The 25,496-nt window shown below is 35.0% G+C and overlaps 2 protein-coding genes across 2 annotated transcripts; both read right to left on the bottom strand.

The window, feature by feature from the left end:
* Window positions 1-1,700: 1,700 nt before the first annotated feature.
* LOC106465903 (COX assembly mitochondrial protein 2 homolog) lies at window positions 1,701-4,299 on the bottom strand. Its single transcript, XM_013926141.2, has 3 exons — window positions 4,198-4,299; window positions 2,676-2,747; window positions 1,701-1,906 (listed from the first exon to the last, which is right to left on the bottom strand). The coding sequence occupies exons 1-3, from the start codon at window positions 4,276-4,278 to the stop codon at window positions 1,817-1,819; spliced, it is 243 nt and encodes an 80-aa protein (XP_013781595.1). The 5' UTR covers window positions 4,279-4,299; the 3' UTR covers window positions 1,701-1,816.
* A 3,346-nt stretch (window positions 4,300-7,645) lies between these two features.
* Window positions 7,646-22,639, bottom strand: LOC106465902. Its single transcript, XM_013926140.2, has 5 exons — window positions 22,519-22,639; window positions 16,367-16,504; window positions 12,102-12,175; window positions 9,076-9,188; window positions 7,646-8,012 (listed from the first exon to the last, which is right to left on the bottom strand). The coding sequence occupies exons 2-5, from the start codon at window positions 16,492-16,494 to the stop codon at window positions 7,857-7,859; spliced, it is 471 nt and encodes a 156-aa protein (XP_013781594.1). The 5' UTR covers window positions 16,495-16,504; window positions 22,519-22,639; the 3' UTR covers window positions 7,646-7,856.
* Window positions 22,640-25,496: the final 2,857 nt, after the last annotated feature.

The following is a 25,496-nucleotide window of genomic DNA, read 5'->3' on the forward strand; positions in this document are numbered from 1 at the left end:
CGGCACCCAAAATCCCGCATTTTGAAGCATTTTAGTACTTAAAATTCACTTAAACAAGTTACCCCATTTCTCTTACATCAATGATTATCAAATACATGTGAGAAATATCAAATCTGATTCCCCTAGTTAATGGATAATTTTCAAGAGTGCATTCTTTGGAATTCATAATTTTCACTATTGGATGTCAAAACTTATGCTTTTATAACTTATGCAGATTTTGGTGTTCCATGCCATAGATAAGCGTTTATGTAATCGCACGGTTTGTTTACCTTCGGCGAATGAGTTTGATTTTACAATAAATATATGTCTGATTTATTTTTAGCAATGTTTTAATAATGAATCTATTCAATTTCATAATAGTGTGAACTGTTTAGTCACAGTTGAATCATACACATTTCAAAAACACATATGCAGTACTGAGTGTAAGTTATAAAAGCATTACTTTATAAAAGATAAATAATTTTAAAAAATGTGTTTCTCCGGAAGAAAACCAGAGGTTTTCAGGATTTTTTAGAAATATCCGGATTTCCGGAAGACTTTCATTATTAATAATAACCCCTGGTTTTTATCAACCTAGCTACTTTTCTATCCTATGAACCAACCTATCTCCCATACCTACAGATATAATTTTTTAGATAAGCCTTTTATGTGAAACCTTGTCAAATGCTTTCTGAAAATCCAGATACACCAAATCCACATCTGTACTCTCATTTGCATAAGCTATAATTTCTTTAAGGAATGTCAAAAAATTAGAAAGGCAAGATTTCCCCCCTAGTGAAATGATGCTGACTGTCCAAAAGAAATTTAAACTTTGTTAAACGACTTTCGAAAATTTGTTCCACTACTGATGTAAAACTAATAATTATTGGGACAATTTATCCACTTCCCTTGATAAAGAGGAGTAACATTATCCAACTTCCAATATTCACAAACTGACACCACATATCTAATCCTTAACCTCCTTCAAAACCTTTGGCCCGAGAATCCTAGCAACTAAAGGCTGCTCACCTTGGAGACCCTGCCGCACGTGGTTACTGTCCAGTCCGGCACAAAAATCACACTCTTTCTCTTGTCACTTGGCCACCACAAGCCAGTTATTATGTCAAAGATTCTAAAACCAACTGATTTTGATCTGGTATCCTGCATGCTAGCATTAATTAATTAGTCACAAGTAAATTTTTTTTTTATAAAGAACATAACAGGTTTAGGAGAAATTATCGGCATTAAACAAAATTTATTGTTTTACTCTTATTTTTTTCATTGTAACTGCTGTGACGGTGAAATAAGAATGCTAACAAACAGTAGGAATTTATCTTTGGCTAACTTGGGGTAAGTTCTGCTGTTTAAATGAGACTTGATAATTTATGAACATACAAAAGTGCTAACTGAAAATAAATAACGAGAAAAAGCTAATAAGATAAATTAGTAGCAAGCAGTTTATGGTAGGGAAGAATCTGAAATTGGATTCTTTGTGAGTGTAATTAATGTTGAAATATAAATAAATAAAATAGTAAATCCTTCTGTTTTGTGTGTGATTTTTATCATGTACGTTACATTAACAAAGTTGAGCTGATTTTAAAACATTGTTATTACTTAACGGTTGTTAAGTAGCACAAATAACAAAAAATGTAGCTACATTGTGATAAAATACAATAAAGTGATCAAAATCATTGTCAAGGACATTTTAGCCAAACAAAATCTTTGTGTAGATATTTTTTTTTTCATTCCAATTTATGCAAGTACAGACATTAAGTAAACAGATACAAAACAATATGTTGTATGATGAATTCTACTCTTGCAATAAAATGACTACAAATCAGTTTGCTACCGATTCATTTTGTTGGAGTTTTATCTTCACTTTCTTTGCCTGCGATTTTTCGTAATTTTCTCGTCTTCGATTTTCTCTCTGAATGGAAGAATGAAAGATAATTATGTAAAATTATTCTAAAAATATCCTGATAAATATGCTGCTCTTTAGCTTTGTGAACATAACCATTTAACAAACTCATTTCAAACCTACTGTATTTAACTTCATAGCAGAAAAGGGTAACAGTAAGTTTTCATTTATTGAAAAAAAAATTTTTCAGTGTACCAAATCACCGATTTATTAAAATAATTAATTAGATTTTTGCCTTAACTTTTAGGAAAACTGCTATAGGTAAAACTAGATGGTTATAACTAATGGTGGAGAGAGAGAGAGCAATAACACAGTTGATAGTCTAGACTATTAAAAAACTTTTAAAATTTAACGTTAATTTTTTTAAAATCAGTATGTTCATCAGATAAGTTTGTTTATTTCAATCACCTAAAGAGGAACCCTTAAGAGACAAAGAAACAGCAGACTTGTTTTGTTTATTGACACTGGAAAAATTACGATTTCATTAATATCACAGACAAATAATTTGACGATTATTTTAATTTTGAGAAAAAGAGTGTTTGTTATTTCTCATTACTATCGTAACTTGCCGAGTGCACACGTAACTTTTTTGTTTTGGATTTGGAAATATTTTACCAATTAAGAAAAAAAAAAAAAGAATTTGTAATCTTTAAATTTCTACTTACTGTTATATCACATTTTTCTGACAATTTATTTTATGTTGTCTTTAAAATGACTTATCATATTTTCTCACCATCTTATTAATTTTTTTGTTAAAACAATACAGATATGTATATACCTCTTTCCTCAGACACCGTAACACATCACTGTCTAATTCATTACAAAATCCAACAAACTTTTTCCATTTGTTCTAAAAATAGAAAAGATATTCATTAGTGAGATTTTTTTTTTGTCTGTAATCATGAACTCTAAAAACAAAAATTAAAAAAATATTAATTTATTTTGCATTATTAATAAACAAATGAAATTTTTTATCTTCAATATATGGTATTTATTAATAACTACTTAATCCCATAACTGATACTAAATAACTAAAAAAAAACAGTTATCTCAAGTCCACTAATCAGAAAGAATCACCACTGGCAATTAAATAGGATATTACATGATGGGCTGACTATGCCGTGCCCACCACAAGTATCGAAACCCACATTTTAGCATCATAACCTATGGACTTATCACCGAGACACTGGGAGGACTACATGTATGAACTCTTAATACCTTTAAATGCCAAGAAACCATTTTTTTTTGGTTACTGACATATCGGTTTAGTTTTAAAAATGTAAAATAAAAAAATCCCCTTGTGTATTTTTCTAATAATTTAATATTCACTCACACAAAAAAGAAAAACTGTGTAATTACTCTGAGGTGTAAGTTATAAAAATATAAATTACTGCTCGATATATTTCTAAGTAAGCCTAACAATAATTAAAATCTGAAATTTATCATGTAGATAAATAATATCCTAGTCAATCTGAACAGAAATGAACTATAAGACATGGTGATTTACTATAATGTACTTTAATGGTTGGAGATGGCTTGAATGAGTAATGAAGAAAAACTTTAATATAAGTTTAAATGACAAAACGTTGTACATTTGCTGTTATGTTAAACTTACATTAAAGTTTTTCTTCATTACCCATTCAAGCCGTCTCCAGCCATTATTAGTCTCAAATTGGCTTCCTCATCATCGAACTTATAATGTACTTTACCTCACATTGTCAGACTAATGAAACTTTTCAACTGAAATTCACTGTATTTTTATGATAATATCTGGAAGAAATAGCACATTAGCAATGGCAGTACTAACACTACTACTAGTAGTAAGTACTACTTCTAATAATAATAATAATAGTAACCATAGTAACAATAGTAAAATTAAACACCCTCTATTTAAATTTACTATCGTGATCAGATTTAGTGGAATTTTTGTCTAATTAAAACTGAAATGTTTCAGCTCATAGGAGCAGACTATCTACAGGGAATGCAAGATGTTATTGTAAATTCAATAATTGTACAATGGCTGGAGATGGCCCGCTAAACTCACAGTTTTAATTACTTAAAAAGGTATATTCACTGTAAAGTTATCAACATTATATTATTAATAAGTTTAATTAGCCTGTGGGATCCCTCATTTAATACGTACAGGCATAGGTCTACGTCTAGTCTAAAGTTATTGTTATTAATATAATGTTAAGACTAATTGGCAGACGAATGTAACCTACCTCTTTTAAAAATATATATAACATATTTGTTAAGTTAGGTTGAGGGTACTGAATATTCAAGTACAATATAATACATACCTCTTCATGACATTTTTTTAACTTTCGAATTAAGTTATTACATTCTTCAGTATGAAGATGAGGAGACAAATCAGGGTGCATTTTAAACTTGGTGGCGCTACGTGTCTACTCTGGGTCCCATCTTATGAAAAAAAAATATTTTTCTTAATGCTTAATTTCGATCAAGTATAACACGCTATATAAAACATTAATTTTCTTGTGTTCTATACATTGTTCGTGCTTTTATGCTAACATTTGTTTATGATATTTTATTAAACTTTCGACCTGAATATACTTAATTACTGAGTACACTTCTGGAAATTATATACTAACATTTGTTTATGATATGTTATTAAACTTTCGACCTGAATATACGTAGTTACTGAGTACGCTTCTGGAAATTAATGTTTTATATCTTCGTTGTATTTTCTTAGTTATACTTCTGAAGCCAATTCTTAGAAGTTATATGATTTCGAAAGAAATTAATATGTGATAATATATTAACCACAATACATCCGCCATATCCATTGCCGACGAGGCCTTTCCGCCTATACCGGGTCTCATCAGGCCGGTTGGAATGGATGTTATAATTATCACCAGTTCATGGACAACAAATGTTATGGTGTGAACTACTCAGAACTAGATTAAGTAAGTGAATTCCAATGATATAACTTCTCATAGAAGGGGCAACCTAAGCTGCCACCATCTGGCCTGAAGCATCAAACCCACTTTTTTATTTACCACTACACCACTGGGGAATTGTAATTATTATCAATGTTATTAAATTAGAATTTATATATATGTTCATTTTTAACACCGGTTATATATTATTATTATTTTATTTGAATTAACTTTACAGTCATTCAGAAGAGCTGGCGAACCCTCTTGTTCAAAACAACGCCCCAAAGCCTCACATTGCATCTGTTTGCCTTTGGGGAAGATTGATAACCGCCATTAGCGATGGTATCGGCGTGATTTTCATATATGTGCACAACCCAAAATGTTTAAACCACTCGCAGTAGTGTGTTTTCTGTCAAAATTAAGCACAAAGCTACACAATGGGCTATCTGTGCTCTGCCCACCACGGGTATCGAACCCCGGATTCTAGTGTTGTAAGTCCGCAGACATACCGCTCTCCTCATTCATGCCATGCACACGTTTTACTGACGTCACGTCAGTACAAATTGCAACGTTAAGCGTCCCTTATGTGACGAAATTTTAGTATCTACTGGCTGAACAAACAACACAGCATGACATTTGAACTTCAAAAGCAAGAAATAAAAATATTTGTTACTCTCAATTTTGGTTTTATATACTCTTGAAACAGGACACTTTCGGGGACCCTACAGAAGTGCATCTAGTATATAATTATAATTCTTTATTAGCTAGGTTGCTTTGTTAGTAAAGAAAGTTTCAGTTATTTTTTGTTTTTTAAGGTAATATATTTGATAAATATATCTTAGTAATTTCCGAAATTGGGATCCCAATTCACTTACATTATCTGAACAGAATTCAATTTTACTGGGATTGAGATGGATTGCTAGTGAGCTAGTGTTGACATAATTTGTCCGTTCGTTGAGAAAAATAAGTGATTAACTGAAGTTTATGTACTTTTAGTATCTCACTAACCTGTTTTAACAGACTTTTAACTGTTGATTCTTTTTATGGAAACGATCACACTTTTGGCCCAGTGAATAATAATGACTCGTGTTCTCTTATAGTAGTATTACTGAACACTAAATGGCGCCACCGTATCTATATGCCCACTAACTCGTTCAGTTTTAAATATCTCGCTAAATGGTTTGTCAAAAATTTGTACACACAAATTTCTAAGTCTGTTTATAAAATACTCTAATATTCCATATGGCTGGTTGTCTCAAGTGCCACCTTTCTTGAACTCATTCTTAAAACGAGGATGTTAAACACACACAATTACTTTATATTTCCTGATATTGACCACAATATTTCATTTTCCCAATGAATGTAGGTCACTGCCTCTTCTACTTTTTATGTAACTCTTCTTTGTTAACATTGTAACGTAATTGTCTTATGAACCCATGAAAATTGGATACTTAAAAAAAAGAGAAACCTAAAATTACTATTTTTGTTCTGAGCTATCCTTATTTTAACGTATTCTCCGTTGTTATTTTTGTTCAGAGCTATTCTTGTTTTAACGTATTCTCCGTTGTTATTTTTGTTCTGAGCTATCCTTGTTTTAACGTGTTCTCCGTTGTTATTTTTGTTCAGAGCTATCCTTGTTTTAACGTATTCTCCGTTGTTATTTTTGTTCAGAGCTATCCTTGTTTTAACGTGTTCTCCGTTGTTATTTTTGTTCAGAGCTATCCTTGTTTTAACGTATTCTCCGTTGTTATTTTTGTTCAGAGCTATCCTTCTTATAACGTATTCTCCGTTGTTATTTTTGTTCTGAGCTATCCTTGTTTTACGTATTCTCCGTTGTTATTTTTGTTCAAAGCTATCTTTGTTTCAACGTATTCTCCGTTGTTATTTTTGTTCAAAGCTATCTTTGTTTAACGTGTTCTCCGTTGTTATTTTTGTTCTGAGCTATCTTTGTTTAACGTGTTCTCCGTTGTTATTTTTGTTCTGAGCTATCCTTGTTTTAACGTATTCTCCGCGCTTGTTGCAATATTTTGTCTTTTTTAATATTGAAAATTTCAAATTATATTCATCATACAGTGTAATACGTGGTCGTTTAACAACTTATTTCCACGATCTCTCTATTGTTATAAGTGACTAAATCTTTATTATAAAAATTCATTTCTGCACAAATGGGCAGATGCTTTTTTAACACACTTCTCTCCGTATTTTTGTTTTAATATCACAAATTCACCACCCAACATGGGTCAATCAGTAAATGTTCACTATAAACTAATATTTTAATGTAGGCTTCTGTATTTAAAAATTTGGTTTGTTTTTATTACATAACCTGTGATGTCGGTTAATGAATGTCTAAGCCTTGTATTTCCTTTATGTGTACGACTCACTGCAGCATTACTAAAACTCAGTTAGTATTATTTCGAAATGTTTAATATTTAAGAAAATTTATACCAACTTAAATTTGAACAGTTTAATTATCCATATGAATTACAGAACAAAATATATTTGATAAAGATTTCCATACTGGGCCAGGTGAGTATGTAAGACTAAGTTTATATTTTGTTGAATATAATTATATGATGTATTTATATATATCATGAGTTCGAAAGGCTTAACAAAACATACAAATCTTCGGACTTTTGAACGGTGGTTACAATTAGATTTCCATTCGCCCAGTGCGTAAAACAATGCTAGCTGAAATATGTTTTTAAACGTTATATATTTGTGTATGTGTGTGTGAGTTTTATTTATTTATTTATTTTTAGAAATAAAAGTGCCTTAACAGCGTGAAATGGAACCCGATTTAACTGATACCGAGACGTAATTGAAAAGAAATTTTTACCAGAAATGTAAGTAAAAAACATAAAATACGTTTATTATTTACTGAAACTAATAATTCAACCATATTTACGTATATTTTTGCAAAAAATCTTTTCACGAAACGTAAACAGTTTCCATTATGCCTTAAGCCTAAAAGAAACTGTTGCATCATAGATACAGCGCCATCTATCACAGCTACCGACTGTAGGTATAAATTTAAAAAGTTTTTATGACAACGTAAATCACTAGTTGATAACACCAGCTATCATAAGTACACAAGAGCGTGTTGCCCACAGATTATCAGCGAGTTTTTTTCTAAATTTATCCAAGTCGTAGTTGATGTGGTGCTTGTGATGCCAACAAGGTTTCCCGCGAGATTTTTGGATGCAGGTGAAAAATGCCTGAAAAACAAAATGCATCAAGATCAGAGCTTTGTACGTAAATGAATGATATATATATATATATATAAATAAGGGTTATAGCAATAATAAATGTTTTATAGAAACTTAGGAATCTTCAGTAGACTGTATATATAGAGAGTTCTGAACCTTAAATTAACAAGACAAAATATGCTACTTGGTTAGGACGAATACAGTTCTTGTAGTGGTAAGGCCTAATCAACGTAACCTGTAATAGAAATACGAATACAGTTCTTGTAGTAGTAAGGCCTAATCAACGTAACCTGTAATAGAAATACGAATACAGTTCTTGTAGTAGTAAGGCCTAATGAACGTAACCTGTAATAGAAATACGAATACAGTTTTTGTAGTAGTAAGGCCTAATGAACGTAACCTGTAATAGAAGTACGAATACAGTTTTTGTAGTAGTAAGGCCTAATGAACGTAACCTGTAATAGAAATACTTTACTGATTCAATAGTAAGTATGAAATCTTGCACAAAACAACTCTGACAGCAATGTTCGTTTGTTCGTCGTTAGTTTCTCAAAATTTCCAGTATGGCATGATTTGTTTGTTGCATTTATTGAAAGTAGATTTATAAAACAGTATAATTTATATCACATTTTAAAATACCCCATTCACTAGATAAGAATTGTGTAAGTAAGTACTTAACTAAGACACTGACTCTTTAATACCCCCCCCCCTCCTCAGTGGCACAGCGGTATGTCTGCGCAGTAACAACACTAGAAATCGGGGTTCGATAACCCCTGGTAGGCAGAACACAGATAGTCCAGTGTTTACCTTTGTGCTTAATTACAAATATAAGGCTTTAATTTTACGAATTAATTAAACAGTTGTTTATTCACTAACGTACAAAAATTATGTAATCGAAATAAACAACGAAATGTTTATAAAAAAAACTTTAATTGAAACACATTTCAGTAATTTATAATTATTCAAAATACAGAGAGAGAGAGATAATATACTCTGACATAAAAGTTCTTTCTCCTCTCAATTTATATATACAAGATTTACACTAGATGGCACTACGTGCCAGTTAACTTACCTGCCGTAAAGAACATTTAACTTGGTATGAGTGATGACTCTTCAGGAAATTAAGGAGTTTTAATACCCTCAAGAAAATGTTGCCACATTTATGAAGAGCGTATTTATGGCACTCTGAAAAAAAAAGTATTTACTCAGAATTATGAATGCCGTTACTTATAAGCATATGTATGAATAGATTACAAAAAAATGTTTAATGTTAAGAAACTGAGGAGCAATGACGTAACTAGGCCTATGATGGTTCTGGGGCTTTTGTCTCTTCCCCATAACCCAATCCTAATAGTATTATGTAAAGAAAAAGAGTACACTGAATTATAAAATAAAATAAAATCTTCGATTGTCTCATGTAATATTACGGCGAGGATGTGTGTGGTTTAAAGAGTGCCTTGCAAATGTGTGTCAGGAGATTCTCTGGGTCTCAAAAGTGTTATTTATGTATTTTACAAGAGGCTTAATACGAAGTGAGTTTCATACTGGCTCTTTAATACATAACATAGTAATTTTACATATCTCACATATCTAACCTTCATGAGTTTGGTCAGCTTCCCTGGCTGCCAACCTTATGTGCCCCAGGAAATAGTCAGACTGTCTAAATTTCTAACTAGTTGGATTTAAACTCATGGTTTGTGTTGATGTTTGAGTCTATAACTATTAGCTCACGTTAGCTAGGTTTGACATTCGTATTAGTTCACATAAGCTGGGCTTAACAATCGCCCATCAGCTCACGTAAGCTAGGCTTAACAATCACGTATTAGCTGGGCTTAACGTTCGTATATTAACCCACATAAGTCTACAAAAGTTTTCAAAACTTACACGAATAGTTGCGAACTGCAGTTTTGTGATACTTTTAAGTAATGTTGATTCCGTTCAGAGGTCTACTAATAATGACAGATTCGACGAGGTATTTAACGCAGAATAATTATCATAAGTTATCATAAAGGACAGTCTGTGTCCTCTACAGAAGATATAGTAACTCAGTGATCTTAAGTTTCAAACTGAATAACTTACATCAGCTATTTAAATTGTTAACATTAGAATTAACCAGAGCAACTAACACTTATATATGTGACCTGCTATTCACCAATGAAATGCAAGGGAGGTCACCTGACCGCCAGTGGACAAGATATCTAATTTCACATACCATAGGTGTCCTTACAACTATCTTTCCCACGAGATAACAAAAGTTAATATTCTACTGGGTAAATGACACCATACAATGGGTACCTAAAGTGAAAGGAATTTAACGACATTCTTGACTAACACGGTGTGAAATAAACACAAAATATTTTTTTAAAGTTTCTATGTTCATTCTACATCAGAAATAATTTTTTAAAGTTTCTATGTTCATGCTACATCAGTTCATATTTTCCTGGTCATGTCGATAGTATAAGAATTGTCATCCAAAGTTTCTTGTGTGACTACATTCCAAGCTAGTCTTGGTGTTTTTATGCATAAAGAACTACGTCAGCAACATTGAAAAAGTGAAGACACCATGATCACTAATTCTCAAAAATCTCTTCCCAGAAAGCCACGTGCTGCACGTTCGAGTTGTTGAAATGAAGAGTAGAAAACGGCATTATTCGTGTTCGCTTTAAAATTTTGAACCCTCTTAAGGATTGTTTGTTTCGATTACATTCCAGATGCTACACGGGTTTGTGTAAGATTATAAAACTAATTAACCATCTTACGGTATTATTGACCAATGGACCTATCTTCAAAATCTGTAAAACTTGTGTGTTTGTAATTGCTGAAATTCTTAACCAATGTATATCTTAATGTCATACTAAATGCAAAATATTATGTTTTGTTATTTGATCGATGTGTTGTTGTTTCATTGGTTTGTGTTGAAAAGGAATAACTTATAACTATGGTTACAACGTCAATATCGTTGAGTGGATTCCTCTTCATCCTTGTCTTTATTCTCGTTGATTTTATTTTATTTTTGTCAAATCTATCGATAGTTAAAGCAACATTACTAATTAACACGTTTTCACTATATCGAACGTGAGTCATAAGGTTAGAAATGTACACCAGGGGCTGAAGAAAATAAACCAAATGGCCTTATTCTGACCTCGAATCGTGAAGAAATTCTTTATATTCAATACGTGAAAGGGAAACTGAAACCTCCTGTCAGTGAATGACTTTGACCACACGGGGTCTTGTCATGTGTGACAATGACTTGAAAACCATGACATGGAAAATAAAAAAGGTATAAAATGGGAAAATCGAAAGAGAATAAGTCAATTCATGGACTTAACGATATCGTCAAGACCATATTGCATTCTGATATATGTTTTTGTTGACTTGAATTTATCTCACTTAAACAAGCCCGACACAAAGTTTTGGTAAACTAATAAATAGTTTTAGAGTGTAATAAAATAAAACTTATCATCAACCAAACCCTCTTGGACATCAACTGGAAATTTTCAATCAACATGATAAAAGAGCTATCTTGTCCTTCGGCTTACAGAAAACAGTTAAAACCTATCAGCAACCAAACCCTCTAGGACATCAACTGGAAATTTCAATTAACATGATAAAAAAGCTATCTTGTCCTTCGGCTTACAGAAAACAGTTTAAACCTATCAGCAACCAAACCCTGTAGGACATCAACTGGAAATTTTCAATCAACATGATAAAAGAGCTATCTTGTCCTTCTGCTTACAGAAAACTGTTAAAACCTATCAGCAACCAAACCCTCTAGGACATCAACTGGAAATTTTCAATCAACATGATAAAAGAGCTATCTTGTTCTTCGGCTTACAGAAAACTGTTATAACCTATCAGCAACCGAACCCTCTAGGACATCAACTGAAAATTTTCAATCAACATGATAAAAGAGCTATCTTGTCCTTCAGCTTACAGAAAACTGTTAAAACCTATCAGCAACTGAACCCTCTAGAACATCAACTGGAAATTTTCAATGAACATGATAAAAGAGCTATCTTGTCCTTCGGCTTACAGAAAACTGTTATAACCTGCGATATGCAAGACTGATCGATAAGCTGGTAAATGATATATCCTTACCTTTCGTTTCGTCTCTCGTCTTTGACACGTTCATTATTTTATGATCACTTCCTCTCTTCATGGGTAAAGGTCTTCTACAAAATAGAAAGAGTATATTCAATAATAGGAGAGATATTGTTATTTTCACAAACATATCAATATATATGTTTATATATTTGTAGTTTTCCATATATTTTGAAAAGAATAGTTAAGCAGTTAACATCCCACACTGTGGAACGAAAGATTCAAAGTTCGAGCCACGCTTTCAGCTGTGACGGTTAATTACAGTTCTTTGGATCTTATATGAACTCCAGCTGTTTCATTTCTCTCATATATTGGGGGCGGCTAGGGCTCGACCTTGGGGCCCCTGATCTGGCCGCTCAAATGTCACATGTTGGAAATTCTAAAACCAAAAAAATAAAAAAAAAACTTTCGCGAAGGTTCTGTCGGTAGAGTATTCAAATTTACACAAATGATAATGCTAGAAAACAGCCATTTCCTGAAGCTTTTGCTGTTTGTTTGTTTCCTTTTTGAATTTCGCGCAAACAGCGGTATGTCTGCGGACTTACAACGTTAGAAACAGTGTTTCGATACCCGTGGTGAACAGAGCACAGATAGCCCGTTGTGTATCTTTGTGCTTAACTTCAAACAAACATAGAATGAAACGTGTCCCGTCACTTCTATTTTAACTTTAATTACAGCCAGTAATGTTGCACTGATTTCAAAATTTGTGTGTGTGGTGGGGGGGGGGGGTGAAGAGAGGTTCTGTAGCTGACTGAGGAAGGTTATTTTATCTAATATACAAAACGTAACGACTGCTTTTGTGACTAATGATCATACGAGTAAATTATTGAGAAATAAAGTTTTAGCACTGCTGCAATGTGAGGGGGACTTTTCCCCATCTTTGAAAGCGTAAATTACGCCTATTATTACAGCTCACGTTTCTATGCAATCTTCAAAAATCTCTTTCTTTCTTTTTTTTTGTCTAATCTGACATATTTTTAATCACTTCGATATAAAATGCCTTGATAACGCCATAAAACTTTGATTACAACTGAAACCTATGCGCATGGCATTAAACGAGGTTAATAGGCCTTCCGAAACGGGGCTTATTACACAGAGGTGCTAGTTTTTCGTCTGGCGCATTGCCAAAACTGGTTATTTCAGACATCCTTCTGGCAAGGCTGTGAATCTTAATTTTTAGATATTATCTCCAGGTGTTCATTCCGCACACTAAAACAATCAGTCATCCGCTTCATTTCAGTGACAAGAATATGATTAACGTTCTACTGCCATCTGGTGGTCCGGGAAATGTTGAAGTTTTGAAGGATAAAGAAAAAAAAAGCAACAAAATTATTTTACGTTTGTTTTTTCTTGAATGCTATAAACTTTATATGTTAAGATAACAGATTAATAATTATTTAACAAGAAGGAAGATGGATGGAAGGTCTTAATCGCGTGGATGTTAATAAAAACCAATTTAATACAGACTTCACTTATAAACTCATTTATATTTATATTCGCCAAGTTTGTTTTTAATAAGCAAGTCCCAACCCCGCCCCCTAGAGGCTCAACGGCAAGTCTGAAGTCTTATAATGTTAAAAATCGGGTTTCGATAGCCTTGGTGTAGTATCTTTGTGCTTAACAACAAACAATTCACAAGCAAGTTCGTTTATTCTCGTTTTGTTTCGTCATATAAGTTGACATCCTTTCAGTTTTAGGATTTCGTCCAAACATCACTGTGCTGGGTCAAAAGTTGTTTTTTTAATCCCGTTTCGAGTTTTTTTTTATTGTCTTTTATAAGGGAAAAAATGACTTAGTTGTTGAATGTGTAAAATGGGAAAATTCTATAATATTCTATATACATACACCGGTATTTTACTGGTACAATCGACTGTCTACCGCAGGGATTGAATCCCAAATATTAGCGTTATAAAACCTAAAGCTTAACGATAAGCCACCGGAGGTAGGGATTTAGTTCTTTTAAGTTGCTTAAGAGCTTATGAGTAAACCGTTTCGCTTACCATCGGTCCCTGAAATGAAATTCAAAGTGCACATCAGTCACCACAGCCCCCCCCCATGGCACAGCGGTATGTCTGCGGGCTTACAACGCTAGAAACCGGGTTTCGATACCCGTGGTGGGCAGAGCACAGATAGCCCATTGTGTAGCTTTTTGCTTAATTCCAAACAAACAAACAAACAGTCACCACAGTATCACTTTCATACGAACTCGTGTACAGTTCACGAGCACCTGAAGGATCGCAAAAAAAGAGGGGGGGGGGCAAGCATGCGGAGGCTCTGGTTTATTAGATATTGATCTACGTTGTCTGTTTGTGAACTCCTCCCACAGTTTTGAAGCTAGCAGGACCACACCTGCTAGGCGGAGTCGGGGTGGTCCGGGGAGTTTCCTTGACTATATGGCGTATCACCCTAGCAGCGGGCGCCAAGGAGGGCTTAAAGTGCCCATGGAAGGTCATTCAGGAATGGTGGGGGGGGGGGTCTAGGAATAAGTTTGAGTTTGTAGGGTCACAGTACTCGCAGCTGGCATTGGATTTTGTGTTCATGCTCACCCACCCGCCATCGTGGTACTTGGGGCACCATTTTTGAAACTTACCCCACAAACAAGCTAGAGAGAACAAATTAGGCACGCATACTCAGTACTGCCTCCCCTTTCGGTAACTATAGAAATAACTGGGGATAATGGTAGATATTGGTCGTTGGGTTGGGGGCATTCTAAGGATCATGGGTATTTGATATTGGTTTTAATTCAATAGTGCCATATTTATATATCGTAAACTGCTCTGAAATGCTATCAGCTGAACAAAATAGACAATACCTTATATTATATACACTACATAGAAATCATGTATTCTGGTCTGCAAATACACACACACACACACACTTTTATTAATGTGATAACTCCCTTACCTTGACACGTAACCGGTACTTTGGTGTAGGTTTCATATAATTCGTTTATTTGTTTGTTTGGAATTAAGCACAAAGCTACACAATGGGCTATCTGTGCTCTGCCCACCGCGGGTATCGAAACCCGGTTTCTAGCATTGTAAGTCTGCAGACGTACCGCTGTGCCACTGGGGGGGCTTGATTTGATAGACTGAAGGAAATGCAGCTAGTCAAAAGCTTACACCGCCAAAGTCTTGGACTCCTCTTGTATAACCTAATAGTGAGATTTGACTGTCACCCTTATTATGAACCGATGAGCCCGAAGTGCGGCGAACGATTATTATAATTGTTTGTCGGTAATGGAAAGAAATTGACGGACCTGCAGATCCACGGTTCGGCATGTTAGCCACTAGGCCACGTAGTCATCTCGAACTACTTAAATTGAGGATGGCCTCCAATGTTTAACAAGTGGATAAGTAATGTCCCTTTGATAGTTTTGTAGTTAAACCTAGCACACGCCATTAGAAGCGATTGTTAAATAGAACATTTTAATTCAAAGGCTAATAATCTAAACAAGGAAGCTCTGTAGTAAAATATACAGTGATTTTGTCTGTTTGAAAGATATCGTTTTTGGTTTCACCCGATATTTTGTTGGGAACTCTGGACTTCTGATTTTAACTTCAATCCTAAAATCTATACTGTTCAATAGAAACTCTGTAAGATAATTGTTTTCCACAAAGTGATGAGGTTTTGATTCAGACTACTCTATATTTGACTGGACCGGGCGTGGCCCGATGATTAGCTTGACAGCCTGCAAACCACACATACATACATACAGTTTAAGGACAACAGGAACCTGTTTGTCTATCTAGGCCTTTTCATCCACTATACTCAACTCTAAAATGAAGATAAAACACCCAAAACCAGCCCTTATCATTCAGATATTTACCAAACCTTCTTTTGAACTCCCTTAAATTAGCTGCATCCACCACATCTGAAGGTCAACCACCCCGTTAGAAATGTTGAGATGTTTTAGATGGAGATGACCCCTACCCTGCTCGTGCCGCTTCGCGTTTTCAGCTATGGGTGCGTTATAGGAATGTCAGTCAATCCCGCTATCCACTTCAAAGCCCTCGTGGCGAATGGTGCTGCTGACAAGCTCTCTTCTTGTAAAAACATGAAAACCAGAAATGGCTAAACAAGAACATTGAAGTTTTCTGTCTGTCTGGCCCACTTGTCGCGTTAGTTGGTATTCTAACTGAACATATAAAATTAAGATAAAACGTGGTGAAGAAATACTAAAGTGGGTGGGTGGCGTTTATCTCTTGAAAATACCACATTCCAAGCTGGGGCTTAACTTCGTCACATGCTATGAAACTCACCTTTGCGTGAAGTGAACGATGGAGTCGCTGGGTTCTGGTCTATCTTTAGATGGGATCGCTTGTAACGAGGATACAGACGTTATAAAGACTCCTGCCAGGACTGTAGAGAGAAAAAGTTTGATCGACATACCGAGATGGCTGTACGAAAAAAGAAAAAGACAAAAATAAAATTAGTTTTGTACGTTTAATTGCACCATACAGTGCAATGTACGAATTGGACGTCGTTTCCTGCTAAGTTTTATATTTATAAAATTGTTTGAGACTTTTCAAAGTCAGTTATAAAATGAAGAGTAGAAGAGTGTTTGAAAATATATGAAGTTTTGAACTTCTAAACAAGAGTGATCTAATATTGATTATTGATCAGTAAATTGTCCATAAAAATCACGGACAAAAACTGTGAAATACCTAGGTTTTAAACCGTATATTCTTATGTTGCTAAGAGCCCCCCCTTACTGATCAGTAAGTTGTCCATAAAATTCACGGACAATAACTGTGAAACACCTAGGTTTTAAACCGTATATTCTTATGCTGCTAAGAAAGAGCCTCACCCCCACCCCCAAAATGGTGTTTACTTGATTTTTGATATTCTCTCATAATCTTTCACAAAACGGCTTGAAATTTTGAAAGTGGGCTCTCTGACACCCAAAGAGGGGCCATGAAAATGTGGGGATGGGAGTTGTTAGATTTAACTCCACCGGTAGACGTTTCTGAAATTCTGTTCTCAGCACCGAAACTTCGGATTTACACGATAATTGGTATGAACATGTACGGGATTTTTCAAAATATATATATATATGTACGTTTTATATCTGCAAACTTTTCGTTTGGGGGTGTTCTTTCTGATGAGGATCAAAGTCTTCGTTTGTCGTGGGCAGGAAAGGGAAGTTCTTGTAAGTTAAGTGTAGCATATTATTATTGAAAAAAATAACAACAATAAATAAATGAATCGTTTGATTTTAACGTTCGTGTTTTAATTAAATTTCATTTTAAAGATATTTACATTTGTTGCTGTATGTATTGTGATAACTTACATAACTAAAAAAGTGCATTACTGCCAGATGAAGGGGTTTACAAAGAAAACTTTATCACAAGTTAGTAACAAATGTTCTGTTATCATCACGATGACAAAGGTTTCTTCAGCACCCGTTCAAGCCCTCTTCAAGCTGTATTGTCTCAAAGTGAGTTCCAAGTCATCAAGTTTCATCGTTTTTGGCGGAGCACGTGCTTGAAGTTCCAGTGATCCAGCATTCAAATCCTCTTGCGGGAGACGAAATACGTGGGACACATACCAACAGCGTGTTCTTGTCTGACAGTTATCTTTCTTATAACTTTATCCACCACAAATGACGACTCTGTTGGTATGTGTCCCACGTATTCGTGTTCTTGTCTGACAGTTATCTTTCTTACAACTTTATACACCACAATTGACAACTCTGTTGGTATGTGTCCCACGTATTCGTGTTCTTGTCTGACAGTTATCTTTCTTACAACTTTATCCACCACAAACGACGACTCTATTGGTATGTGTCCCACGTATTCGTGTTCTTGTCTGACAATTATCTTTCTTATAACTTTATCCACCACAAATGACGACTCTGTTGGTATGTGTCCCACGTATTCGTGTTCTTATAACTATCCACGTACAACATATGAAACAGTTAAATCACGAGCATAATTCTCACCGAAAGACTGCGACAAATAGCAAGAATGAGACGAACTATCACATGTCTGATCCAAAAGCGTACAAACGTTGACTGGTTGTGACGTCACGTACGCTAGTGTCATCGGCGCCATCCAATATCTTGCGACAAGAACTCCCACCTTAAATGATGTTGTGTCGGAAGCTTTTCGGGTTGCAGCAACAATGTTAGTTCTCACAGGAAACAAAGCCCACATTATCCGCGCCAAACACAAGTCGTTCCAAGAACTTCCGAGTTGTAACTGACCACAACAGATCCAAACCATCTCGAAAATGAAACCAAATCCCGGGATGCTTTACGGTATGTAGGGGGTTTGGGAGTTGACAGTACAAGAAGAAGGACGTTGGTTATACTGTAGATGTGTTTTCCTGATTGTGACACTCCGACGAGTATAGGTTTACGACTTTTTTTCCGAGACCAAAGAGGAACTAGAATTGCAAGATTGTTATTTATTTTTGTCGACCTGGAAGAATGTAATGCACACAGAGAACCCCAGCTGTGATATTGCACAATAGAGCCAGAGCGCTGGTTTGCATATAAATGATGTAACACTCAAGATTACGTGGGATTAAAGAAGCACTCAGCTTGTACTTAATTTGCCTATTTCAAACAAGCAGGCCCGGCATGGCTAAGTGGTTAGGGCGCACGACTCGCACTCTGAGTGTTGCAGGTTCGAATCCCCATCCCACCAAAACACGCTCGCCATTTCAGTCGTGGAGGCGTTATAACGTTCGGTCAATTCAACTTTTCGTTGGTAAAAGATTACCCCAAGAATAAGCTCCTTCCCTCTAGTCTTTCACTGCTAAATTAGGGAAGGCTAACGCAGATAATCTTCATGTAGCTTTGTGCGAAATTCAAAACAAACAAGAAAAAAAAATATATATATAAACGGTTAAATAAATTTCCTAGTCTAATCCTCTTGAGATTCAATAAAATCCTGGAAAACTTGGGAATTGTTCAAAACGTTGGCTCGGAGGGTCGAAGCTGGAATGTAACCACAGTTCTGTTATATACGCTCCCATTTACCCCCTCCCCACGTTCTTTCCTTCTGAGAGCTGCTTAATGGCCATCCAATTTAAAATGCACCACAGGGGGGCGTCCGCAATGCTAAATCTACACACACACACACACCTACTTTATGCTTTCTTGAATAGGCGAGAAACACTGATTTGTTGTCGTATCAATGGGGACTAGAAACTTGATTTACACCTGTTTCTTAACAAATAATGTTTACTCGTATCTACAATGACGCTTTATACTTTATTACTTATCATGTTTGTTTACTGTCATTTAGTTAATCGTGTACTTTTGTTCTTATCTCTGCTTATCGAAATCCAGTTTTTAGCGTTATAAACCCGTCTATAGAGACTACAAATATGCTTTAGGTTTGACTGAGAAGACTGTTTTGTTAAATTTTCGAGGAGTGCTACTATTTTTGAGGTGGTAGACTAGAAGGAAAGCTATCATTCAGCACCATCGACCGCCAACTTTTGAGCTACTTCTTGCCAACGAACAATGAGATTGACTATCACAATATAACGACCCTTGCCTGAAAGGGCGAGCATGTTGGACAACGGGTTTCGAGTCTAGAGCTTTAACCACCAGACCATGCGAGACCTAATTAAGAAGAGGGATGAATATTGCTTTCTTTAAAGCCGTTGGTGATGATTAAATACTATTATTTCATAAAAGTAACCCACGAGTTTGTGGTGGAAAGTGTTGACTAGTCTATAACTTCAAAGGTAGGGACAGCTAGCGCAGATAGTCCTCGAGTAGTTTGTTTTTAGTTTCTGTTGTTAGCGTTATATTTATTTCACTACAAGTAGTACAAGTTCCATATAATTACCGATAGGCCTAAATTCACAAATGAATAAGCAGTGGTACGTGTCGTATCTCTATTGCTTCATTGAAAGCTAATGCACTTAACTGATTCACTGACTAATCAGTCATCAGTATAAAGAACAACTGACTAATCAGTCATCAGTATAAAGAACATACTCTCTCGTAATTCAAACTTTGAGCGAAATAATAACACAAACGTCCATATTTTTTATACACCCTACGTCACTGTCCTCTCCTTAGGTTTTGAAGTCTATCAAAAATCTGATTACACAATTTTATAATTAACAATAAAGTAATTATTTACAATTATCAAAATTAATGGTCATAAATACAGATAGTACAATTATCAGTTGTGTGAAACAAAATGCAATCAAGATTTTGACTAAATTTGCTTTCTCTATTCGTTTACTTCCTTAAACTATTCAGTAGCCAGATCTTTTCCCTTTATCAACCTTACTGGGAGTGATGTTCTCAGTCGCCAGATCTCTTCCCTTTATCAACCTTACTGGGAGTGATGTTCTCAGTCGCCAGATCTTTTCCCTTTATGAACCTTACTGGGAGTGATGTTCTCAGTCGCCAGATCTTTTCCCTTTATGAACCTTACTGGAAGTGACGTTCTCAGTCGCCAGATCTTTTCCCTTTATGAACCTTACTGGGAGTGACGTTCTCAGTCGCCAGATCTTTTCCCTTTATGAACCTTACTGGAAGTGACGTTCTCAGTCGCCAGATCTTTTCCCTTTATGAACCTTACTGGGAGTGATGTTCTCAGTCGCCAGATCTTTTCCCTTTATCAACCTTCCTGAGAAAAAAATGTTCTCTTCATGTAGGTGGTCAAGGGAATACAATGGTAGTTCTCCATTCATCGTGATATTCTGGAAGTGGTTATGACAAGAACCTCAGGCTCTTCATTAGGTTGACTTACCATTGGTGAAATCTTCTCTGAAGCTAACAGATGCCTTAACTTATTATTGGTGTAGTCTTCTCTGAAGCTAACAGATGCCTTAACTTATTATTGATGTAGTATTCTCTGAAGATAACAGTTGTCATGAATTATAGATCTTCTGCATTTCATTGATGTGTTTTTTGAACATTTTCAATACTTAATATTAATACTTCTGTACACCCCCTGTGGCTTTTTCAACTTCGGTATGTATATTTTTCTCTTGCCTTTTATCAAATAGATCTGGGTTCACAATTCTTCTGTAAGTCTTATATTTTCTCTTAAAATCCTGTCTCTTTTCCCTTGATCTTATTTTAACGTAACTTTCTTCTAATTTTCTGTCTCATTCTTATTGGTCTTCTTTAATTTTTTATCTTTTCCTTCTTGATCATCTTTTCATCACTCACAGCACATTGTTGTTCTCGCTCCATACATGTGTCGTGATCTTGAAATTGGTTCTTGATTATATTCTATTTTTTTTACCAAAATAATTCCACTTCTGACACCAGTGTTATAAAGGTTTCGTTTGTTGGTGTGGTAGTTTGAGTTATTTTAAAAACAATGCGCCGAACTAGCAACGCAAGAAAGCTAACCCTTTAGCTCAGTTGAGAGTACTCACTTGGTTCGAATCCGAGCCGAGAAAATATAGAAAAAAGGCTTGCCATGTTGGGTCAGTTTATTTTAATTATTCAGTTAAAAGTAATGCAAAGATCAGTCCACTTAATTATAACGAAATTGTTATATTTCTTGAACTGCAAGTTCTTGCTGCAACTTGAAGGTCAACATAACTAACGATACGCCTAACTTCACAAATAAATAACGTCTCAACAGAAATTTCACTAACTTGCTAATTTTCTTGTCGTATTCTTACTATCTCTCTCACTTCGTTGAAAGCAGAAACTTAAACCTTAAAGGTCCGAATCAACTTATTGGTTGACTCAATAATCAATCAACAATCTAATGAACTTATTGGCTGACTCAATCATCAATCTAATGAACTTATTGGCTGACTCAATCATCAATCAACCATCTAATGAACTTATTGGCTGACTCAATAATCAGTCAACCATCTAATGAACTTATTGGCTGACTCAATAATCAGTCAACCAGTTATTGAGTCAGCCAATAAGTTCATTAGTCAACCAACAATCTAATCAACTTATTCTCACGTAGCTCACGATTTTATGTCACTTGCAAAAAAAAAATCCAGACTTTGGGCTTCGCGCTCATCACGTGACACCAATACTCCCTCTGGCGAAAAAACAGTAAAGGTGTCTTCAAGTCCAAATTAAAAACATCTCCGACAAGACTATAATACATTATGAAAAAAAAAATACATGGTTTCTAATACATAAAGACAAGAATACTAGAATAAACGTTGGAAAACAATGTGTTATGTAACACACGAAGCCAAGAACACTGCAATACACATCATAAAACAATACATGTTTTCTAATACACGAAGACAAACAAAGTACAATAAATTACCTACAAAATATTTTTGTTTTCTTAATTCGAGAAACAGAGAGCGGTACGATACATTAGATACAAAGTTTTTAATTTAATGAAGCCATAAAGAAAACAAGATCATTAATTACAAATTTAAGTAATGCTGCACTGATAGCGAAACGGAAACTAAGCATAAAGGAACATATTGAAACGTTTCTCACAGTTTCGGCGTAGAAGAAACAGGTGGTTTCCTGTCAACCAGCGAAGGGTCCCAGCCGAATGTCGAACAGATTACGATTGCCGTCTGTTAAGTCCGACCCGTTTTAACGTGTGGTGAAGGCTCTTCTATATATTCACACAAATAGCGTGCAAGTAACGTCAGCACGACTTCGTGAGCTTTGAATGCGAAGAAGCTGAGCTGATTGGTTAGCTCGTTCCGCTTACGTCATTTGTCAGAGAATAACACTCTATAGGAAACTGTAAACTTTCTGACAATAAATACATAAATTGTTTAAAGTTATAAACTGTTGACTGTGTGGTACAGTTAACAAGTTACACAGATAAGTAAATAATGTTTTAACGACAAAAAATGTAGACTAGGTGAGGTCGCCCAAGACCAATAGAAAATTCCACGCATAATCTACACTAGATGGCACTGAGTGTAAAGTAGAAACTACTACTAAGTAAAAACCCGTGTCTTTGAACTTTTGATATTAAATTTTAATTTTAAACTAGTCCTTCCTTATAGTTCTTCTCATTACTCTCTTAACCCTAAAAGTAGCAATAGAAATCTTAAATAAAATATATAAAACATATATATATATATACACGAGATTGGTCGCAGAAAATGATAAACATAATTATTTCTTTATTCATTCAGCATGTGTATATGAATTGTTTATTCAATTCACAAACACTACTTTTCTCCTCCCCCCCCCCCCGGGAAAATTTCTGCGGACAGCAATGGCTACAGGGATCTTTAATAACCCCCCCCCAAACACACATATACACACACGGGTGTTAGACTAAAGTTAATAACATCAAAGTTGTTGGTTCTACTAACCTAACTATTGGGTATTTTACACGAGTGGTTCAACCAGTTATATTTCTTTACACCTGGTGTTGCAACAGGCAACAGCATACAATTACTTACGGTAATATAATGCGATACCTGGATCTCACCGGTAGTGAACGGTACGAAAACGGTTGAATTAAGACCGTACACTTTTTAAACAATTAACAACTGTAATATTAGCATGATAAACTTCCTCAATATCCTGTTTCTTCCTGGACGTCTTATTTCTTGAGTACCATTAACAACTGTAATATGATAAACTTTCTCAATATCCTGTTTCTTCCTGGACGTCTTATTTCTTGAGTACCATTAACAACTGTAATATGATAAACTTTCTCAATATCCTGTTTCTTCCTGGACGTCTTATTTCTTGAGTACCATTAACAACTGTAATATTAGCATGATAAACTTCCTCAATATCCCGTTTCTTCCTGGACGTCGTATTTCTTGAGTACCATTAACAACTGTAATATTAAAATTCGATGACGAGGAACCCACTTTGAGACTAATAATGGCTGGAGACGGCTTAAATGGGTAATGAAGAAAAACTTTAATATAAGTTTAACATGACAGCAAATGTACAACGTTTCGACAAGGTTTTGTCATCATCAGGTACCTTTTAAGCCGTCTCCAGCCATTAACTGTAATATTAGCATGATAAACTTCCTCAATATCCTGTTTCTTCTTGGACGTCTTCCTGTACGCAAACGAAACTTAACACAGAGAAACAACGTCAGCAGCCAAGGTCAGTGACCATAACTCCGAATATTTAGATCATAATTGAGTTCCCGTTCAAATGTATGTATGGTTTATGGGATTCTATAATAGCTAGATTTATACAATGGACGTGTAGACTTCAGAGAATTATACGTGTTCTTTCACACACATTATTTGTTTGTTAAGCAAAAAGCTACACAATGGGCTATCAGTGGTCTGCCCATCGCGGCATCGAAACCAGATTTTAGCGTTCTAAGCATTCAAACTTACCGTTGGGCCACTGGTGGCATTTTACACACACACACACACACAAGTACTGTAGTACCGACGAATGTTTTTAGAGGATGTGCTTAATATTCTCTTTTTGTACCAACTTATAAAACATTAAATATAATACAATGTTTACAATAGTTACTATGATCTAAAATATAAAAACAAACAACTGCTTACATGTGTACATGGTGACTGTATGTTAAAGCATGCATATACGAAGTAGCAGGGCTAGTAAAGCTAAAACACGTCAGATCTAAAGTAAAAACCCAAATCTGGACCTGGATAAATTTTTATATTCATCAAACTAAACCTGCATTATTTCGGATTACTCCTTCAAGTGAAACCGTAGTCGAACATTCCCGATTTATAAATAAATAAATCGTTCCAGGATTAACACCAATGTTTTTATTAAACCTGCATGGAACATTGAACAATTTGTCTTAGCGGTCTATGACCTTTTCGACCTTGTCAAGACACTTACTAAACATCTGTGATACGACCTTGTCAAGACACTTACGAAACATCTGTGATAAAGTGTCTTGACAAGGTCGTATCACAGATGTCTAGTAAGTGTCTTGACAAGGTCGTATCAAAGATGTTTAGTGAGTGTCTTGACAAGGTCGTATCACAGATGTTTAGTAAGTGTCTTGACAAGGTCGTATCGCAGATGTCTAGTAAGTGTCTTGACAAGGTCATATCGCAGATGTTTAGTAAGTGTCTTGACAAGGTCATATCACAGATGTTTAGTAAGTGTCTTGACAAAGTCGTATCAGAGATGTTTAGTAAGTGTCTTGACAAGGTCATATCACAGATGTTTAGTAAGTGTCTTGACAAAGTCGTATCAGAGATGTTTAGTGTCTTGACAAGGTCAACTAAACATCTATGATATGACCTTGTCAAGACACTTACTAAACATCTATGATACGACCTTGTCAAGACACTTGATAAATTTTCATTATATTTCAGTACCAGAGTTGCATGGTTTTCTGTTCATGATTTTACGTTTTCTGTTATTTCCAGAGTTTTTTGTTTTTGTTTTTTTACATTATTGTTTTGTCTTATTTTACAACCAGAGCTATGGCTTTTTACACATTATAGTTTTGTCTTATTTTACAACCAGAGCTATAGCTTTTT

This window comes from Limulus polyphemus, unplaced genomic scaffold (genome assembly GCF_000517525.1).
Source record: "Limulus polyphemus unplaced genomic scaffold, Limulus_polyphemus-2.1.2 Scaffold2089, whole genome shotgun sequence".
Classification (NCBI taxonomy): Eukaryota; Metazoa; Arthropoda; class Merostomata; order Xiphosura; family Limulidae; genus Limulus; species Limulus polyphemus.

Bases quoted from the DNA above. Each gene is read 5' to 3' on its own strand.
- LOC106465903 (XM_013926141.2), bottom strand. From the start codon at position 4,278: ATGCACCCTGATTTGTCTCCTCATCTTCATACTGAAGAATGTAATAAC. The intron at 2,748-4,197 runs GTATGTATTATA...TTCTATTTTTAG, and splicing joins TAAAAAAATGTCATGAAGAG to AACAAATGGAAAAAGTTTGT. The intron at 1,907-2,675 runs GTATATACATAT...TCTTCCATTCAG, and splicing joins TACGGTGTCTGAGGAAAGAG to AGAGAAAATCGAAGACGAGA.
- LOC106465902 (XM_013926140.2), bottom strand. From the start codon at position 16,494: ATGTCGATCAAACTTTTTCTCTCTACAGTCCTGGCAGGAGTCTTTATA. The intron at 9,189-12,101 runs GTAAGGATATAT...TTTTTTTTTCAG, and splicing joins GACGAGAGACGAAACGAAAG to AGTGCCATAAATACGCTCTT. The intron at 8,013-9,075 runs GTAAGTTAACTG...TTTGTTTTTCAG, and splicing joins TTAAATGTTCTTTACGGCAG to GCATTTTTCACCTGCATCCA.